Below are 20,862 nucleotides of genomic sequence, written 5' to 3'. Positions count from 1 at the left end.
ACTGAATTTATATATTACTTATTTTTTCAAATCTTGGTACAGGAGTAAACATGGAAGTACCAACTTCATTCCAGAACAGTTTTTGGATGACTTCATTGATCTCGTTATCTGGGGCCATGAACATGAGTGTAAAATAGCTCCCACCAAAAATGAACAACAGCTCTTTTATATATCCCAACCTGGAAGTTCGGTAGTTACCTCTCTTTCCCCAGGAGAAACTGTAAAGAAGTGAGTAATCGTTACATATTCTGAAACAATTGTCCTTTTTAAAATTCATTTATATTTATATTTAAATTTTTTTTAATAATAGTGGGCGTGCATGAGAGAGAGAGAGAGAACACCTGCAACAGTGTCTCTTCACATCACAATTCTCTTTCCCAGTCCTCTAGCTCCTCAGGATCTTGGGTGCCTGTTTGCGTCCAGCCTGCTTTCAGGCCAACCCAGGAATCTGAACTTGCAGTTGGCCATGTAGCCATCTGTCTAGTACCTTAACGGTCTATGCCATTTAGGCTGGAGCAGTTGAATTAATTGCTGAAAAATCCATACTGTAATAATATACTAATCATCGCACAGGTTCAAGGTACTGGTAGTATTGTTATTTATACATCAGGTTTATTAATGAAGATTGATCATTCTATGTAGTCTTACCATTTTCCCAGAATTTAAGCCTTTTTCAACAAGAGAACATCCAATTGGTGTTAATGACATTTTTGCTCATTAGGCAGATTCAAGACTAACATTATTATTCATTCAATTTCAGAGCTAGATGTTGTAGATGATAGTTACTAACTACACAAGATCTATTTATACTCAGATTCTCTTCAAATGATTTAATTGAGGATTTAAAAATTACCATTATTATTGTTATGAATGTAATATTATACCATTTCTCATTTCTTTTGGGAATGGTATGACCAAGAAAAGTAGTTAACAGTAGTTAAACTCAATTTTTATAATGGGTTTTACCATTTGAATCTATTCAACTTCTGATTATTATGGTGATGATAGTAGGTTTAAAGAATGTGGTAGTAGGATGTATGTTTGTTGTTGTTTTTCCCTGTATGATTCCACTGCTGATTCATTTTGTGTGTGTGTGTGTACACATACACACAGTATATATACATTTAATAATGTATTTGATCTATGCTACTATTGTAATCCTGATAGCATTTTATTGTACTTATTGTAATATCTCTCTTTACAAGACTGTATGTTTGTTCAGATAGGAGAAATGATAGTTGAATGGATTTTATTCTGAGGGAGAATGTTGATCGTTTCTTCCTATGACAATATTTAGATTAGATTGCCAAAAACATTTGTTTCTAGGGGTAAGATTTTATAAAGAAATATTTTATAGAAACTTGTTAGAATATAATCGCTTCAATGTGCACAGTTTCCTAAGGAAATTTTCTTTGTGACTAGGCTTTCACTTCTCTCCATTGCAGACATGTTGGTTTGCTGCGTATTAAAGGGAGGAAGATGAACATGCAGAGAATTCCTCTTCACACAGTGCGGCAGTTTTTCATGGAAGATGTTGTTCTGGCTAATCATCCAGACATTTTTAACCCAGATAATCCTAAAGTAACCCAAGTCATACAGAGCTTCTGTTTGGAGAAGGTATTTCTTTTAAAATCAATGAGACCTACTTTAGTTAAGAAATTATTTGTCTTCAATTTAATAATGCAGTGGAGTAAAAGGAAGACTAGGTATTGGTTATACTCTCATGAAGTCTATGAGGAAACACCAATGTTCAGTAAAAGAGGTTAGTCATGGGACTGACTGGCAGGTGGCATGGTAGTTAAGGTGCTCAACCCCACATAGCTGACCACAGTTCAAGTCCCAGACCTGGTAGCTAGTTTTCTCACTTTCCCTTTCTGTCTCTATCTCTCTCTCTCTCTTTCTGGTCAAATTTTAAAAATCATAATGAATAAATTAAAATAATTCTTTAACAAAAGAGGTTGGTTGTTCCAGAGATTTTTTTTTTCAAGTCACTGAGATGGAGGAATGCAGATAAAAAAGAAACTTTAATTATGCCCATCTCAGTTCCTTTGCTCCTTTTCAAATGCATATACATAATATTTTCTCCTTTTTTTATCCCGATTTGATAATTTGTTTATTTTATTTATGAAACTGAGCAGTGACTTCGGGGAATGGGAAGGTATTGTAGTGTTTGTAGAAAGTCTTAACCTCTCCAGCAATCCCCACTGGGCATCCATTTGACCCTGACAATTTCCTCCCAGCTTCTGCATAAGTTCCATATTCCCCTTTCTATGCAGATTGTCATCCCTATACTTTCTATAGATATTCTGAAGCCACTATTGAAGTTGGGTGAATACATTTAATAATATCTAAGTTGACAGCTTAATGACATTAATTACTGACACTCAGTTCTCACTCAGTGCCAGCTTTTTTACTTTATATTTTATTCTCATAAGAATAATGTATAATAGAATAATGTTAATGATAATTATGATCGCTAATACTGACCACTCATATCTGCTGTTAGGTTTACTGTGCACCATTGACGATACGTTGCATCTAACCTACTCAGCACTGCTATGGCTGTGTCAGTTATACGGTCCGTATTTTACATACAAGAAACTGAGTCTTGATAAAGTAATTCACCCAGGATCACAACTTTTCAAGCAGTGTGTAGTTCACATAACTAAAAAGTTTAAGAGCATGCAGGTTTTAAGATGCCCGACTCCAGAAACTCAAAATTAAATTAAGATTGTGCTTTTCTTTTCTGTGTTTGTGTCCAGCACTCTGTCATGCACTCTGGTAGTTTCTGTGTTAAGCTTCACCATAAAGAAGACATTTTCACATGGTGGCCCACAGACTTACATTATCTTCACATCTGAAAGAATGATTTTCTGTAGTAGTTCCAAATAGCACTGAGCACCCTAGCATTGAGTTTCATTAAGCTGAGATCATTACGCATCCCTAAACCCAATCTCTGAAGTCAGGGAGATGGAAAACACATTGATTGATTTTGTATTGATTGCTTCAAGGCGTGAGTCATGTGCTTTTCCCTGAACTCACTCGGTTTCTCGACCATGGCTCAGTTGACATTTTGGGCTTTATATTTCTTTGTTGTGGGATACTTTTCTGTGCATTGTAAGATGTTTAGCAGTATCCTCCCTGGCTTACATCCGCTAGGTGCAAGTAGCATTTGTTCTCTGAAGCAATGACAATGAAATTGTTTCCAGGCCTTGCCAAATGTCCCCTTGGTGGCAGAATCATCTGTAGTTAAGATGTGCTGAATCCACTCCATCTAAATCAATCGCACTTTGAATCGTGGCATGAATCCCAAGAAGAAAGTAGATGCCGGTGATGTACAAGTAATGGAGGTTCATTTAAACACCCAAGTGTGCACATAATTTTCTGTTATCTCTGTACTCTGTGTATGTGAACATTTATGCACTTAGTTATTATTTACATGCATTGAGTTGGCATGTAAATAATAGCTCTTTGAAGATGGGGCCCATTTCTTTTCTATTTTAGCACTTGATCCTAGTACCTGGCAAAAGTACCTCTTTAAATGGTTGTTGAATTTAAAGAATTGATCTAGGAAGAGCATATTCTTGTAGATCTATGGTGTCCAAGGTAGTAGTCACTAGCTCATGTGACTGTTTACATGTAATTAATTAAAACCAAATTAAAAATTTAGTTCTATACTTGTAGACACATTTCTAGTGTTTTATATGCACGTGTGACTTATGGCAACCATGTTGAATACCTCGGGGGGAAAAAAATCATCATAGAAAGTTCTGTTGGACTGCATTATTTTTCTAAGTAGTTTTTTGTCTTTTTTTTTTTTTTTTTTTTTTTTTTTTTTGAGAGGTTTTTGCTACAGGGCGCTTGTGCTCACTGGCAAGACAGAAGGCCAGAAGTCACCCCCTAGGGAGATAACCACACCGCAATCCCTTCTCCTCCATTCTCCTCTCAGGATTTTGGGCGTGCACACATACACGCAAGCCTGGCATGAGTTTCAAGCCACCAGCTTTGGGACTTGAACTGCTATTGACCACGCGGGAGTTCAGTGCCTTAACCACTATGCCACCTGTTCTAGGTAGTTTAATAATTATAAAGCCTTAGACTTGGAAATGTGGGGATAAAATAATTCTTCTGCCTTGTTCCTGGGGTTAGAACCAAGTTATAAGGAGGCAGATTTTAATTCCAATGCAAGAATGTTCTAATAGCTATAGTTATTCAACTATGAAATTGGCCATCTGAAAGTGAATTCTAATGCCACTTCCTTGTAACTTGGTTCTTTCCTCAGGAACTATATAGAATAAGAGTTTTGTCCTCAGATCTCTTTCAAGTCTAAGATTTTATACACTCATTGTGTTACAGCAGGTATTTGCAGACATTGATCTTCTTTTAGCTTATACTCTTCCAAGATAAATAATCTTAGATTCTTTATAGTTCTCTAAATATTCTGGTCACTTTCCTATAGATTATATGACTGGAAAACCTGGATTTATTTGCATTTAAGTTGGTAAGATGAGGGAAACCATCGTGAACCGTGAGTAGAAAACTGGAGCAGGAGTGATATTTTAAATTTTTATTTCAGATATTGCAAATGATCATATTTGGACCTTATATAAAAAACACTAAAGATTGGTATTAATGGGAGCATTGTAAGAAGATATAGTAAATGACCAAACTGATCATGTAGTTCAGGAAAATTCCTATGGTAGGAATGTAAGCTACAATATTTAACCAATTTAAACTAAACTTTGTACTTCTTTTTTTAATCTTTATTTTTATTTTGAGATTGAAGAAATGCTCGAAAATGCTGAACGGGAACGTCTAGGAAATGCTCGGCAGCCAGGGAAGCCTCTTATACGACTGCGAGTGAGTCCTATTTAATATAAATTAACCTTTATTAATTTTCAAAGTATAATAATAAACAATTTATATGGACTTTTTTTTTAAGTTTTAAGGGGAGTTCTTAGTAATAAGAGCACTCACCATTGGAGGGAAAAATTAAAGCTATAGGGACTTGACTTAATCACAGTTTAATTCTGATTTGATATTCTTGTTTTTCTCCTTTTTAAATTTTTTTGGAGAGGTTTTTGCTATAGGGCGCATGTGCTCACCGAAAAGACAGAGAGACAGAAAGTGAGAAATCTCCCCTCAGGGGGATGGCCAGACCACAATCCTTTCTCCTTTATTCTCTTCTTGGGATCTTGGGCACGTACATACACGAGCCCGGTGTGAGTTTAAGCCACCGGGGCCAGGACTTGAACCGTGGTTGACTACACGGGAGTCCAGCATCATGGCCATTGTGCCAACCGCTCATCCCTCATTTTTTAAACAATTTATTTTGATAGTTTAGAGATAACTGCCTTTAACTACTCTCACTACTCTCTCTCCTCTTACCCATTCCAGGCACCATGGCCTTGTTGCATTTTCTCATGCATATCTGACACACTCTTCATTCCCTCAAGTCACCTCACTGACCCTAATTAAGATTGCAACTCTGAATCAGCAGATGGCATGATGATTATGTTGCTGGACTCCCACATAGTTGACTGTGGTGTGAGTCCCAGACTTGGCAGCTTAAAACTCATGGCAGGCACATGCGTGTGCATACCCAAAATCCCAAGAGGAAAATGGAGAAGAAGGGATTGCGGCATGGTCATCACCCCTGGGGGGTGATTTCTCACTTTCTGTCCCTCTGTCTCACTGTCTCTGTGGTCACACATACCGCCTATAGCAAAAATCTCTCCAAGAAAATAAAGATCACAGGGGCCGGCAGGTGACCTGGTGGTTAAGTACACTGGACTCCCACATGGCCGACCATAAAGTCCCATATTTGGCAGCTTGCTTTCTTGCTTTCTCTCTTGCTCTCATTCTGTCCCTCCCTGGTCAAATTAAAAAGTAAATAAATAAAGTTAAATAAAAATAATTCTTTAAAAAAATATATCGCAACTCTTATCTCACCTGATTTCACTTAACCTTCTTCTGCTTTCTCTTTTTTTTTTCTGTAACACATATTCTTAACCTACCATATATAATTGACTAATTTTGGTTATTGGTTATTTTCTGTACCTATTAAACTACTTATCTTTTCCATTGTGGTATAAACTAACAGCAGACCTCTTCTTTTCTACTGTGTTTTTCCCTTCTCTTAGCATCTACCCTTTCTTATTCTCTTCCAAGCCCCTTGAAATATATGGCCTATGTTCCTCTTCTGACATTCCATTCTGCAGTACACTGTAATCAAGGCTCCAGCCTCATCATATCAAGTCAGAAAGATGATCTTTATTTGTCAAATCCAGTAGATCTTTTTTAATCTCTCTGAATCACTCTGTTATTTTCTGAGTTACCTTTTTATTTATTTATTTTTTTTTTAAAAGAGATTCTTGCTATAGGGCACATGTACTTGCCAGAGAGACAGAAAGCAAGGAATCACCCCCTAGGGGGGATGGCCACACCACAGTGCCTTCTTCATTCTCCTGTTGGGATCTGGGGCATGCATGCACACGTGCCTGGCATGTGTTTTAGGCTGCCAGGTCCAAGACTTGAACTGTGGTCGTGACTATGTGGTAGTCCGGTGATATAATGATTACACCATCTGCTGGTCTTTTCCTAGTTATCTTTATCGCTTTCTCTCTTAGTTAACCCTTTTTTCTGTCTAGGCGTAGGTTTTAACAACTGCCATTTAGGAGTCATGACTTCCAAACCTTTTCTTAGACTTCCTTTGTTAATCTGTGTATCTAGGGATCCCCTAAACCCTAGTACTAAAGTAGTATTAGCTCCATCTAGGAAATCATTCAATATGTGGAATCTCAGGCCCCACATGGGACCCAGTGCATTTTATTTTTATGTTTTTTTTTTTAAGAATTATGTATTTATTTAATTCCATTTGTTGTTATTATTGTTTAATTTGATGAGATAGAGACAGAGAGAGAGAAAGGGAAAGTGAGAAAGCAAGCTGCTAGGTCCAGGACTCGAACCACGATTGGCCATGTGGGAATCCAGCACCTTCAACCACCACTGCACCTGCTGACCCCAGTGCATTTTAGCAAAATCTCCGAGAACTTTGCGAAGCCTTGAAATGTAGAATGTACAGGGATAAAATGCAGTCTAGAGCCAGACTACTCAGGTTTGATTGTAGTCTAACACTGGTGGTATTACCTTAAACAACTGGATCTATTGCCCCTTGGTTCGTGTGTCACAGACTTATGAGATCCAAATGAATTAAATAACGTCTGGTGACAGTGAGTAGTCTGGTCCCTTTTCTTTATCCTGCCATCATTGGGTCCATATCACTTTCTGGCCTGTAGCCACAGCATCCTGCCTGGACTGTGCCTCTAGATTTCCCCCGTCCCCACCACTACCTTTTGCTCCACACTAACACCAGAGTGATCTTTGTAAAACACAATCTGGGAGCCAGCAGATGGCGTAGCAGTTACGTTGCTGGACTCTCACATGGCCAAGTGCAGTTAGAGTTCTGGACCTGGTAGCTTAAAATTCATGCCAGGCATGTGTGCATTCACGCCCAAGATCCCAAAAGGAGAGTGGGGAAGAAGAGATTGCAGCATGGCCATCCCCCCTGGGGAGTGATTTCTGACTTTCCCTCTATCTCTGTCTCTGTCTTGGTCTCTCTCTACAGTGAGCGCACATGGCCTAAGGCAAAAACTTCTTAAAAAAAAACAACCCACCATCTAGCTTGTCTGTCTTGTTGAAAATAATTTAATGACCAATAGTAATAGAAACAAGTCTAAACTTTTAGGATAGCACTCAGGAGTCTACATCATCTGGTCTAAAGCAGTGTTTTTGGCTTCTTACTCTTCCTGCCAGCACATCCTAAGCTCCAGTCATACTGAATTAACAATTACTATTCCTTGGGCCCAGTGGAATTTGTTTTCCTCAAACCTTTGCCATGCTAATCCTACTGCCTGGAACATTCGTTCTTTCTACCATCTTTATATCTCCTTCTACACCTGCCTAAATCCTCCCTCTTCAAAGAAGCCTTTCTTTTTTTTTTTTTTGGAGAGATTTTCACTGTAGGGCGCGTGCGCTCGCCAGACAGACAGAGAGAGACATAGAGACAGAAAGCGAGAAATCACCCCACAGGGGGGATGGTCATGCCGCAATCCCTTCTCCTCCATTCTCCTCTCGGGATCTTGGGCACGCACGCACACGCGCCCGGCGTGAGTTTTAAGCCACTGGGTCCGGGACACGAACCACGGTCGACTACGTGGGAGTCCAGCGACATAGCCATTACGCTAACTGCTGGTTCCCAAAGAAGCCTTTCTTGACCTCCCCTCAGAGTTTATCCTTCTTGCTTTGTGTACTCATTCTACTTTGCACAGACCTCCAGAACACCATTCGTTCGCATTCGGCTTGCAGTTGCCTATTTATACATCGGTCTGTCAACTTTTTTTTTTTTTTTTTTTTAAGATTTTTGTCAGAGGACATGTGTACTCACAGAGAGACAGAGAGAGAGAAAGTAAGAAATCATTCCCTGAGGTGATGGCCGCAATGCAATCACTTCTCCTCCATTCTCCTCTGAGGATTTTGGCCATGTGTGCACAAGCTGCTGGGTCATCTTTTCATATTGTACCCTAGTAGGTACAGATTATTTGTGTTGTCATGGGGAAATGTAATCATTTCAATATTGTGAAAGTTCTTGCTATATCTTGATTCCATTGAACAAAGTATTTTGCTTAAGCTCATAAACCTTGCAAGTGTTATTTTCTCAGTAGGGTAAGTATTATAACACCATCTGATCTTTAAGTTGTATTATATAAAAGTATTTAACATAAATACTATAGATACTGAAGGATGAATGTATTTCTTAAAAATTGGCAAGTTGTTTCCAGTTCTTCATGGGTTATTTTGTATTTCTAGGTGGACTATACTGGAGGTTTTGAACCTTTCAATATTCTTCGCTTTAGCCAGAAATTTGTGGATCGGGTAGCTAATCCAAAAGATGTTATCCATTTTTTCAGGCGTAAAGAACAAAAGGGAAAAATGGGTAAGCTCGTTATTTTTACACTTTAAAAAAAGATTGTTCTTGGGGCCAGCAGGTGACATAGTGGTTAAGGCACTGGACTCCCATGTGGCTGACTGCAGTTGGAGTCCTGGACCTGGTGGCTTGCGATTTATTGCTTTCTGTCTCTCTCTGATGAGTACATGTGCCCTATAGCAAATTAAGAAAAAATAATAATAATAAATGAAATTATTTTTTAAAAGTTTATGAAGCCTAATTGTTCCTTTTTTAGCATTTATAAAACTATCTGACTGAAGTAATGCTTATTCATAAGAAATATTGATCATGTTAAATTGTAAAGGCTCTTCTCCTTACAGCAATTGAGTCAGAATTTTTATAGAAGCATATGGCCCTTCTTTTTTTCTTTTTAAAGAATTATTTATTGGGAACCAGCAGTTAGCGTAATGGCTATGTTGCTGGACTCCCACGTAGTCGACCACGGTTCGCATCCCGGACCCGATGGCTTAGAACTCACACCTGGCGCGTGTGCATCCGTGCCCAAGATCCCGAGAGGAGAATGGAGGAGAAGGGATTGCGGCATGACCATCCCCCCTGGGGGGTGATTTCTCACTTTCTGTCTCTCTGTCTCTCTCTGTCCGGTGAGCGCACATGCCCGATAACGAAAAAAACCTCTCAAAAAAAAATTTATTTAATTTTATTTGATATTACTTATTTTTCAGTTTGACCAGAGAGGGACAGAGAGAGAGAGAGAAAAGGAAAGTGAGAAAGCAAGCCACCAGGTCCGGGGCTCAAACTGTGGTCAGCCATGTGGGAGTCCAGCGCCTTAGCCACCGTGCTACTGGCCAGCCCTCATATGACCCTTAACAAGTAACCTACTTTGGTTTTTAGTTGCTTAAATTTAATGAGCTTTTATTTAATTTCAAATTATGGTTATAAATTGGGTATGCTATGAATTCAACCTGAAATAATCAGATATTTAAATGTAACTCTCATATGAAGGAATGAAATAAAATAAATTTTAAAATCCATATGAAAGAATTATATTTGATTCTATGAATTTTAATTGGTTTCATTTTGATTGTGCATCCTTACCAGTTCCTTGAAATGGTATGGGTGTAGCAATCATAAATTAGAAAACAGAATACACCACTAGTACCTTTTTTACCTGTGTTTCATCCACAGCGAATTTTGTTCTGATGTTCCTTTTTTTTTGTTTAAACATATATTGCTCAATGGAAATAACAGCACTTTCATGTGTTTTATAGAAAGTATTTCTGTTGTGGCCACCTCTGCTACTTAACTACATGTGTAACCTTGTGCACATTATAGTGGTCAGTTGGTATCCATACGAGATTGGTTGCAGGACTCCCCCCACACATACCCAAATTCATAGGTGCTCAAGTCCCTTCTATAAAAGGGTGTGGTATTCGTATATAAGCTATGCATATCTTCTCATACTCTATTCTTTAAATCATTTCTAGCTTACTCATAATCTCTAATGTAATGTAAATGTTGTGTGTATAGTTGTTATACTATGTTGTTCCCCCTACCTTTTTTTGTTTTTTAAGTTTTGCTACTGGTGCATGTGTGCTTGCAGGAGCCGGGGAGAGAGAGAAGGAAAGTAAGAAACTACACCCTAGGGGGGAATGGCATGCCACAATTCCTTCTTCTCTGTTCTCCTCCGAGGATTTTGGGCATACATGCACATTCACCATGCATGATTTTCAAGCCATTGGGTCCAGGACTCAAACCGAGTAGTCAGCCCTGTGGGATCAAGCTAGCTTGATCTCCAAGCTACCTGCTGGCTCCCCACTTAGATTATTTTTCTTTATTGTATTGTCACTTTATTATTTTCGCCCAGATGATTTTGATCTGTCGGTCAAATCTCCAGATGTGGAGCCTGCACACATGGCGGGCTACCTGTACCTAACCTCTGTGCTGTTCCGTTTTCTGTAAAATTGGGATGATTACTGTGCCAGCCTCATAGGATTGTGGTGAGGGTCAGTGGACCATTTCTGTGTGTAAATAGTCTTAACACAGTGTCTGGCATAGTAAAATGTGGCATTCATATTTATGAAGTAATATTAACTCGCTTGCCTTGAAATTTAAAAAAAAAAAGGTTTTTGTTCTCTTATCCTCACCCCTTGGTGAGAGACCCAGTGAATTTTGTGCTCCTTTCCCTTCTAGATTTTGTATTTACTTTTCTGTCTGAAATGTTCTTTTTCCTGTTTTGCTTAGTGAATGTCATTCATTCTGGATCTCTTGATTCAAATGATACCTGCATTAGATACCTGCACATGATCTTTGGCTTTGTTTGAGAAGGATTATTTGTTTTTTTTCCTCCTTGTGTCACCACCTTGTATTGTAGTCACTCATTCTTGTGTCATCATCATTGTGTTTTTAACACTTCACACTCATTTACCTGTCAGAGAGCAAGCATAGCACCCAGTGTTTTCTTCCTCCTTTCCAGCACTGCCTCTGTTCTCTGCCTGCTATGTTTTGAATCATCCAGCCCAGGAGTGTGGTAGAGGTGCTCTCAGCTTACTGTTCTTCCCACTTGTCTCACAGAGTGTTAAAAAGATACATGCCCAAGGGTTGAGATTCAATTAAATGAACAAATTTCACTGTTTTGCCAAGGACATTTGTGAGTAAAACTACTCATTTCATTTTGAACTGTGAATATGGGTGTTGACTATTGTACTAGCAGAGTTTTGTGCCACTATCTCAACCCATCCCAAGCCACCAACAGTTTTGCCCATGATTGCTTTTGTATAATTAATGCAAATGTTGATAAGGTGAAGTGAAACAGGCAAATGATGTTTTAGTATTACATTTTTTTTTTTTTTTTTTTTACAATTTGTTTATTTCTTGAAAGGGAGAGAGTGAGAGAAAGAGAAAGACAATTACCCTCTCACACTAAGATCCTCCCCACAGCCAGCTAGGATCATGGGCACATTCACATGTACACATTATGTATGGGTCAACCCAGGAACCAAGCCCCAATCTTCCATATGGCTTCCAGCATTGCAGGGTGTTACACTACAACAGTGTAACCCCTATTGGGCCTTAGTATTTTTATGAAAATAGTTTTGGGGGCCAGCAGATGGCATATTGGTTACATCGCTGGAGTCCCACATGGCCAACCACATTTGAGTCCTAGACGCTGTGGTTTGAAACACACTAGGTGCGTGTGCGTGCATGCCCAGGATCCTGGGAGGAGAAGGGATTGCGGTGTTGCCATTTCCTCTGAGGGGTGATTTTTCACTTTCCCTCTCACCATCTCTCTCTCTAGCGAGTGCATGTGCCCTGAGGCAAAAAGGTCTACAAAAATCAAAAAGGAAGGAAATAGTTTTAACTCTATTGATCTCCTGAAAGGATCTTCGGGCCCCTCAGAGCTCTGTGGTCCGTTTGAAAACATCTATGAGAGACATATTAGTTGGAGGTGTGGAAAAGAAGTGCTGTCTGGGCATAAAGACTAAACAAGATGGCCTGTTTTTTTCCCTCAAAGTTTACCATTTTGAGCAAGGTGGCAGTTGATAAAGTTTGGCCATACCTCCTTTGTATTGAATTTGGCTACTTTAACATTATAATGGAGGTTCTATTTTTTGATGGACTTCTTTTTTCTAGGAGAAGAGATCAACTTTGGGAAGCTTATCCCAAAACCTTCTTCAGAGGGAACAACTCTAAGGGTAGAAGACCTTGTAAAACAGTATTTTCAAACTGCAGAGAAGGTAACTTTTACAGTTCACATTTTTTAGTATTAGCTATCTTATAACAGATTTTAATTTAAGATCTGTATAATTACTAGGTTAAATAAAATGAATCATCACAATGTTTCTATAAAGTAATAGGGTGACAGTTAATCACATTCATTTATGGTTACTGCACATCAAGAAAAAATCAGTGCTTATTACATGTTCGTTATTAATAGCATGATTATGATTATGATTTGCAGGGGTAGATTTTTGCTATAGGGCATGTGTGCTTTCTGGAGAGACAGAAAGAGAAAGAGAGGCAGGAAGCAAGAAATCATCCCCCATGGGGATGGCCTTGCTGTAGTCCCTTTTTCATTCTCCTCTCCAGATTTTGGGCATGCACACACATGTACCCAGTATGAATTTCAAGCCACTGGTCCAGGACTTGAACCATAGTTGACCACGTGGGAGTATAGTGTCTTAACTACTACACCACCAACTGGCCCCATTAACAACATTAGGCTGTTATTTATTTTTTTTTTTTAAAGAGGTTTTTATCTTAAGTTGCCACACAGAGACTGTGAGAGGGAAAGTGAGGGACCCCCTCCCCACCGGGGGGGAAGGTGGCCTTGCCACAATCCCTTCTCTATTCTCCGAGGAATTTGGGCATGCATGTACATGTACCCAATGTGATTTTCAAACCACTGGATCTGGGACTGGAACCAAGGTCGGTCATGTGGGAATCCAACAATGTAACCACTACGCCATCTGCTGATCCCATGGCTGTTACTACTGATGTTATCCTCTTTCTTTTTATCTCTACTATAAAAGTCTTAATTCTCTTGCATTTGGATGTAGTTTCACAGTTACTTTACAAATACAGCTATGTGATGGTGAAACCATTCCAACCTATATGCCATTCTAAAATCCTCTGATTGTATAATTAATAGTTTCCATTTGCTGCTAAAACAAATGTCCACAAACTTAGTGGTTTAAAACAACACATTTAACACAGATGCCTTTGCAGCATCTATTTTCTTACAGTCTCTAGCTCAGAAACTTGACATAGGTCTCATTGTACTGAAATCAAGGTGTGGGATGGCTGTATTCCTTTGTGGAGGCCATAAAGGAAAATCCATTTCCTTACCTTCTCCAGCTTCTGGAGGTGCCTACATTTCTAGGCCCTTGATACCCTTCTTTCATCTTCAAAGCCAACAGTGTTGTTTCTCTCTGGCCATTTTCCTGCAGTTCTCTCTCCCTCTGGCTCCTACTCTGGCGCCTTTTAGGAGCCTGTGATTACTGTGGGCCCACCTGAGAGTCCCCAGTGGTTTCCCTGTTTTACAGTCAGCTGGTTAGCAACCTTCATAGAATCTGCAGCCTTAATTTCCCTTTGCCACTTAACATGTTCTCAGGTCCCAGAGATTAAGATGCGGACCTTTATTTAGGGGCCATTATTCTGCATCCCCCTGTTTAACCTAATGTCACTGTTTAACCTAATGTCCACTAATCAGTCAGCTGCCATTTTTGGACTCTCTTTCCCAGCCACTTAGGTCCCTGCATTTTCACTTGTGTTGTACTCTCCCCTCTTCCCTTGGTTTGATTTTGCTTTTTTTGGTCCCTAATATTTATTAGTGGGTTACATACTGGCCATCATTTTGAGGGTTTTTTTTTTTCCCCTTTCAATGACTAGTTCATGTTGTTGTCCTTTTTTCCTGATAACATTATTCTGTAAATTACCTTGCTGATACATAATCATTTTATAGGAATAGATAGAATTTTTGCATTCAGTGATTTTTCTCTCTCTCTTACAGAATGTGCAGCTCTCTCTGCTTACTGAAAGAGGGATGGGAGAAGCAGTACAAGAATTTGTGGACAAGGAAGAGAAAGACGCCATTGAGGAATTAGTGAAATACCAATTGGAAAAAACACAGCGATTTCTTAAGGAACGTCATATTGATGCCCTAGAAGATAAAATCGATGAAGAGGTGAATAACTAGTTTGGGTGTCCAAGTCTGCTTAGGTGGTGTTTCCTTAAGAGTAGATCTGAGATTTTTTTTGTTTTTTTTACATGTTAAACCACTACTTAACATCTCTGATTGTTTTGTTTTCTCATCTATAAGACAGAAATAATAAAATGAGGGAACCAGCAGTTAGCGTAATGGCTATGTCGCTGGACTCCCACGTAGTCGACCGTGGTTCGTGTCCCGGGCCTGGTGGCTTAGAACTCACGTTGGGCACGTGTGCGTGCATGCCCAAGATCCCGAGAGGAGAATGGAGGAGAAGGGATTGCAGCGTGACCATTCCCTCTGGGGGGGTGATTTCTCGCTTTCTGTCTCTCTGTCTCTCCTCGCTTTCTGTCTTTCTGTCTCTGTCTGTCTGGTGTGCACACGCGCTCTATAGCAAAAAAAATCTCTCCAAAAAAAAAGAAATAATAAAATGAGAATTAAATTAGGAAATGTCTAGAAGGTGCCTAGAATAGAGTCTTTTCATATAGTTGGTCCCAAATAAGCATTGATTTTGTTCCTCATAGATAATACCTCTTCTTGAAGATTCTGAAAATGCTTTAAAATTAATTTTACAGAATAAAAATTCCTGCTTATTTCAAATTTTAAATAAGTTTTTATTGGGAATTTCATCTGGAAAATGCATTCTCTTAAATAGTAAAAGCAGTAGAAGAATCACAGTTGAAAATCCGTTTTTTGTTTTTGTTTTTGCCATAGGGCACATGCTCTTGCTGGAGAGAGACAGAGAAGGGTGTGAAATCAACACCCCCCCACCACCATCCCCCAGGGGATGTCCATGCTGCAATCTCTCCTTCTTCACTCCCCTTCTGGGATTTTGGGCATGCACACAGACACACTGGGCATGATTGTACAAGCTGCCAGATCCAGGACTCAAACTCTTGTGGGCCATGTCGGAGTTCAGTGCCTTAACCAGTATGCCACCTGCTGGCGCTGATGAAAAGCTCTTTAGGTTTGACTGCATAAAAATTTTAAATGTTTGCATGTCAAATTGTCAAGTTACAAAATGAAAGGTATTGACATGGAGAAAATATTTGTATGTGGGTAGGAAAAAGGTCAGTATTCTTAAAGTAATGTTAAGGAACTTATGCAAATTTTAAAATTAGACATTTCAATAGAATAATGAACAAAAGACATGAATAGGTGGTTCGTGAAATATAAATGGCTAATAAACAAATGAAAATGGTGTTTAGCTTAGAATAATAAAAAAACTCAAATGTGTTTTTTATTTGTCAAACTGGCAGCAATTTGAGGCAAGTGATGTTTAATACACTGCTGTTAGGAGTATTACATTAGATTAGAGCAGTTTGACTGAACAGCATTTTGGCAGTGTGTGTAAGAGACTTAGGAAGATTTAGCCTTTAACTCGGCCTTGGAAATTTTTTCCAAGAAAATAGTGAGTTAGAGATTTGTGTATGGAGTAATTTATCTTAGTGTTAGCCACAGTGGGGCATAATTGGAAATCATTTGGAACAGTCAGTGTTGGCACATACACAATATGTAATTCTGTGCAGCTATTAAAAATTACATTTTTAGAGACTAGCAGTTGGCATAATGGCTGTGTCACTGGACTCCCATGTAGTTGACCGTGGTTCAAGTCCCGGATCTGGTGGCTTAAACTCAGACCGAGCACGTGTGCATGCGTGCCCAAGATCCCCAGAGGAGAAAAGAGGAGAAGGGATTGTGGCATGGCCGTCCTCCTGAGGGTTGATTTCTCGCTTCTGTCTCTGTCTTTCTGGTGAGTGTACACACTCTATATCAAAAACCTCTCCAAAAAAAAAAAAAGAAATTAAATTTTTAGAGAACATGGAAAAATATCTCCAATATAGTGTGAAGCAGGAAAAGATTCCCAAAGATACAAAACTGTGTACAACATAATCCTTACCTTTTAATTTTATATACAAACATATGTACGCATGTAAATAAAGAAAATAGTTCAAATATGTTATCAACAATTATGTTCAGGTAATTGGATTATAGGGGAATGATTTTTTTTGTATTTTCCAAATTACTCCTAAGGAGAAGAACAAAACAACCTTTTATTTATTTTTCAAAATTTATTTAGTTTTTAGAGGTTTTTTCTGTAGGGCACGTGTGCTGGCCAGAGAGACAGAAAGTAAGAAATCACCCCCCTCCTCTGGGAAAGGCCATGCCTCAATTCTTTCTCCTCCATCCTCCTCTCAGGATTTTGGGCATGTATGTACATGCACCCAGCATGAGTTTTATGCTACCAGGTCCAGGACTCGAATTGTGGTTGACTACGTGGGAGTCCGGCAGTTTAACCATTACACTGTCTGCTAGTCCCAAAGGAACATTATTTTAAAAACTCATTCCCTGTGGCTTTCATTTTAGTGCTTTTCAGTTAACATGGTTCTCTTGAAAACTTACGATGCCAATGTGTAAACTGATATTATTCAGTGCCAAGTACTTCCAGAGATACAGCAGTCTAAAGTCATTCACTCTATGACTTTGGATGTGTTGAGATTGTTAATTTGTAGCATGGGTAGAATTCTTAGGTAGTGTCAAAAAGGAAGTATGACCATGTCCACCTGGAGTGACGTCATGACTCCTGAGGCACTGTGTGTGTCTGTGTGTGTGTTTAAGTTATGTGCATAGCATGTTGGTGAGGAATATGGACTCTGCCCAAACCACCTCTGTTCAAAATCAGAAGCTTTATTTGCTGTGTACACATCAGCAATTCATCTAACCTCTCCGCACCTCAGTTTCCTCATCTGTTATAATGAAGATAATAATAGAATCTCCTTCAAGGTTGTGGTGAGGATAAAAGAATTAGTAATACATAGAAAGTCCTCAGAGTACTGCCTGACTCATCGTGCCTGCTCAGTGTTTTCACTCTGGCTCTCATTTCTCTTCTGGGAATGACGTAGCACTTGTGGTGTGCTGCATACCACCTACAGCACTGTTATACACTATGTCATTTTCCTATAAAATGATCATTCCTGAATTCTCCTACCACCCCCCTTCTGAATCATAACAGTGCTCTCAGTGTATGTGTGCTGAACAGATTATTGAATAAGTGAGCTTATCTGTAACTACATAACTGTAAGAGCTTTGTGAGAAGAACTATAAAAAAATCCCTCGTGCTCCATACCAGGACCATGGTCAGCAAACAATGAGTAGTGAGTTGACTATTGATAGGAGTGGGTCTTTAGGGGCCTACTCACTTCAGATACCATTCAGAGAGCCTTTAGGATTTCTTGTAGCAGGGGCACAAGAGTGATTTGAACAATGTGATAAATATCTCAAGCCTTGTAAATATAAGAGAGGTTTTTGTTTTTAATTGTGCTACTGAAGCATAATGCCCATAGGATACTAGAATTTTTTTCCGTTGCAGTCTGCTAGATCATTTTTCAGTGACTTGGAACATTTTGGCAGCAGGTAATAAAATTTTGCCTAAGGTCAGTGTTTGTTTTGTTTTGTTTTCAGGCTACATTTCTTAAATTTTTATGTAAGTTACTGGAAGAATATGCTTTCTTTGAACTTTTGTGAGACAAAGTATAAATTTCCAAGTTTTATGTAATAATAGAAAGCATTTCTTAATAAATTATAGCATGTTCTGTGTTTGCTATCTGGAGTAAGCAACATGTTTGTAATTTCCTCTGCTATGATCCAGGTACGTCGTTTTAGAGAAAGCAGACAAAAAAATACTAATGAAGAAGACGACGAAGTTCGAGAGGTAAATTTTCCATTGTAAATGACTATGCTTACATGTCAGTTTGTTAAACTAGAATAACTGGTAGGTCTATTTAGAAGAGTCAGTCCATAAGTATGGTGGGTAGGAGTGAGCAAGGGTTTTCTGATAATAACCGTCTTTGATTTATTTCAGTTCAACCTAATATTCTGCTTGTTGACTTTTCTTTTCTTTTGCTCTTGTCTAAATCTTATTTAATTGTGTGTGTGTGGGGGAGTATATACAACAAGAGCACTTATTATTCAAAATGCTATTTAATTGCTGTCAGAGCATCTTATCAGTATAATGTGCAAATATTACCCTACTGAGCTGATATTTTTCTGAGCAAAAAAGAAGGAACGTAGTGATTGGCCCATCATATTGGCCCATCATATTACCATGGGTAAATAGTTTCTATGGTCTGTTTTAAAATGTTAAAAGTAGCTCAAGTATCATCATCACCACTTTCTAAGTCTTTTTACAGATTAGGAACTGTAAGTTAGCAACTGTCTACTTAGCTATTAGGCCTCTGGTACTTGGTTATTTCATGATTGAAATATATTTTATTTTCTAAATCTCCTTAGTGTTTTATGACTGCTATCTAATATTTAAAATATATTTTATAAATTCTTCTTCTAATTGGTTTTGCCTCAGTTGCTTTCATTCAGCAGACTTTTTTGCATAGTACCTGTTATGGGTTAGACATTTATATTAGGAATACAAATATGAAAGGTGTGGTTTATGTCCACAAGTTTTCTCAATTTAGTGAATAAGAGACATATATAAAGAATTTATAGAATGCTTTTGGCCTGTTTACACTAAGTTCCCATTTTACAAGTGACTCAAGGTCACATGGTAGGGCTATAATTTGCACATGTTTCTGCCTCCCAGGTATACACTTTTCCACCATCTCATGTCTTACCAAAATTTTAGATTAATATTAATCAATGCTGGCCAATGAATGGATAGAAACTAGAAAGTTCTAGAACTGTCGTATAGCACATCAAAGTCACTGTTCAGAGTGAGCAGGTGGCATAATGGTTATGGTTCTGGATTCCCACATGGTCGACTGTACTTCAAATCCTGGATCTGGTGACTTGAAGCTCCTGCCTGGCACATGTTTGTGCGTGCCCAAAATCTTGAGAGGAGAGTGGAGGAGAAGGAATTGCAGCATGGTAATCCCCCTGGGGGTGATTTCTTTCATTCTGTCTCTCTGCCAAGCACACGTGTCCTATAGCAAAAATCTGTGTTTAAAAAAAAGGGAAAAGAAATCACTGTTGACAATATGCACAGATGCAACTGCTATACTTTTTATAGGTTGTTTTTTAGAAGCTAAGGGAAAGAAGCTATGGGTTAAAGATTCCATACCACATTTATTATATTTGTTTATCTTAGAAGGTACTTTTTTTCAAGTATTTTTATTTAATTTTATTTATTCATTCATTTGTTTTTAATTTGACCAGAGATGGACAGAGAGAGAGAGAGAGAGAGAAAGAGAGAGAGAAAAACCAAGCCACCAGGTCCGGGACTCAAACCATGGTTGACCATGTGGGAGTGTCCAGCACCTTAACCACCAAGCTACCTGCTGGTCCCCAGAGGGTACTTTAAAATAAAAATAGATAGTTTGCCAAATGGCAAGAATGAATTCCCAGAAAGAAATAATTCCTAATTCTGAATCATCTGGCTTAAACTTGATTAACCCTTTCACTTTAAAAGATTACAGAAATATTTCTTCATAATGAGTCCTTTATACTTGAAGAGCCTTTTTCATTAATCTTTTAAAATAATAAGAGTTAACATTTTATATAAGGAAAGAAATAATTTGACAGGTTTTAAATAGGAGTTTTCCAGAAGAATGTATTTTATGAGTTCTGGGTTTCATTTCTATCATAAGATTTTTGCCGGTGATCAGGATTCTTTAGCTAATTTTCAGCCTGCTGTAAGATGTTATGAATTCTTCATTTTCAGCATACCAGTTAGAACTTGAGTAATAGAGTTTGGCAATTTACCAAGCTGTAATTCATAGCTTTACAGAATCATTTAGTTCAGAATTTGAATCCCAGTACCATGCTTTAAAGCGGTTCACGTGGGAGGGTGTTGCTGTGCAGTGGCTGAAGCTGCATGTGGTTCTCCCTAGCTAGGAGGCTGGGGTAGGAGGAAACATGTCAGACCTTGTCAAAAACCTTTCTCCCCTCCTATAGACATGTATATTTGTATTCTTGCTCTCAGTGAGAGTATGTAAGTAAACAAACAAAAGTATTAGCCTTTTCATTTAGAGAAAAAAAAATATGCTTTAAAGTCTCTTGTTTACATGGAAAAACTCTCAAGTCTTTTCTTTAATTGTAAATTCTCATTTAAACAAAGAGCCAAACAGTAACTATTAGGCTTTGCAGGCTATGTATAGTCTCTATCATATGTACTTTTAAAAAATAGCTCTTTAAAATATAAAAAACTATTCTTAGTCTAATCCATAGTTCTTGGTAT

General features: G+C 38.4%; 1 protein-coding gene across 1 annotated transcript in view; it reads left to right on the top strand.

The window, feature by feature from the left end:
• The window catches only part of MRE11 (MRE11 double strand break repair nuclease), a 56,309-nt gene that overhangs the window by 21,395 nt on the left and 14,052 nt on the right, over positions 1-20,862 (top strand). Inside the window, exons 8-14 of the mRNA XM_014593321.2 lie at positions 43-228; positions 1,446-1,617; positions 4,780-4,860; positions 8,869-8,995; positions 12,599-12,702; positions 14,478-14,651; positions 18,322-18,384. Coding sequence (XP_014448807.1) covers positions 43-228; positions 1,446-1,617; positions 4,780-4,860; positions 8,869-8,995; positions 12,599-12,702; positions 14,478-14,651; positions 18,322-18,384 — 907 coding nt within the window. The remainder of the gene's footprint in view (positions 1-42; positions 229-1,445; positions 1,618-4,779; positions 4,861-8,868; positions 8,996-12,598; positions 12,703-14,477; positions 14,652-18,321; positions 18,385-20,862) is intronic.

Source organism: Tupaia chinensis, unplaced genomic scaffold (assembly GCF_000334495.1).
Source record: "Tupaia chinensis unplaced genomic scaffold, TupChi_1.0 Scaffold140218_1, whole genome shotgun sequence".
In the NCBI taxonomy this organism is placed as follows: Eukaryota; Metazoa; Chordata; class Mammalia; order Scandentia; family Tupaiidae; genus Tupaia; species Tupaia belangeri.
This window is presented reverse-complemented; position numbering and strand designations above follow the sequence as displayed.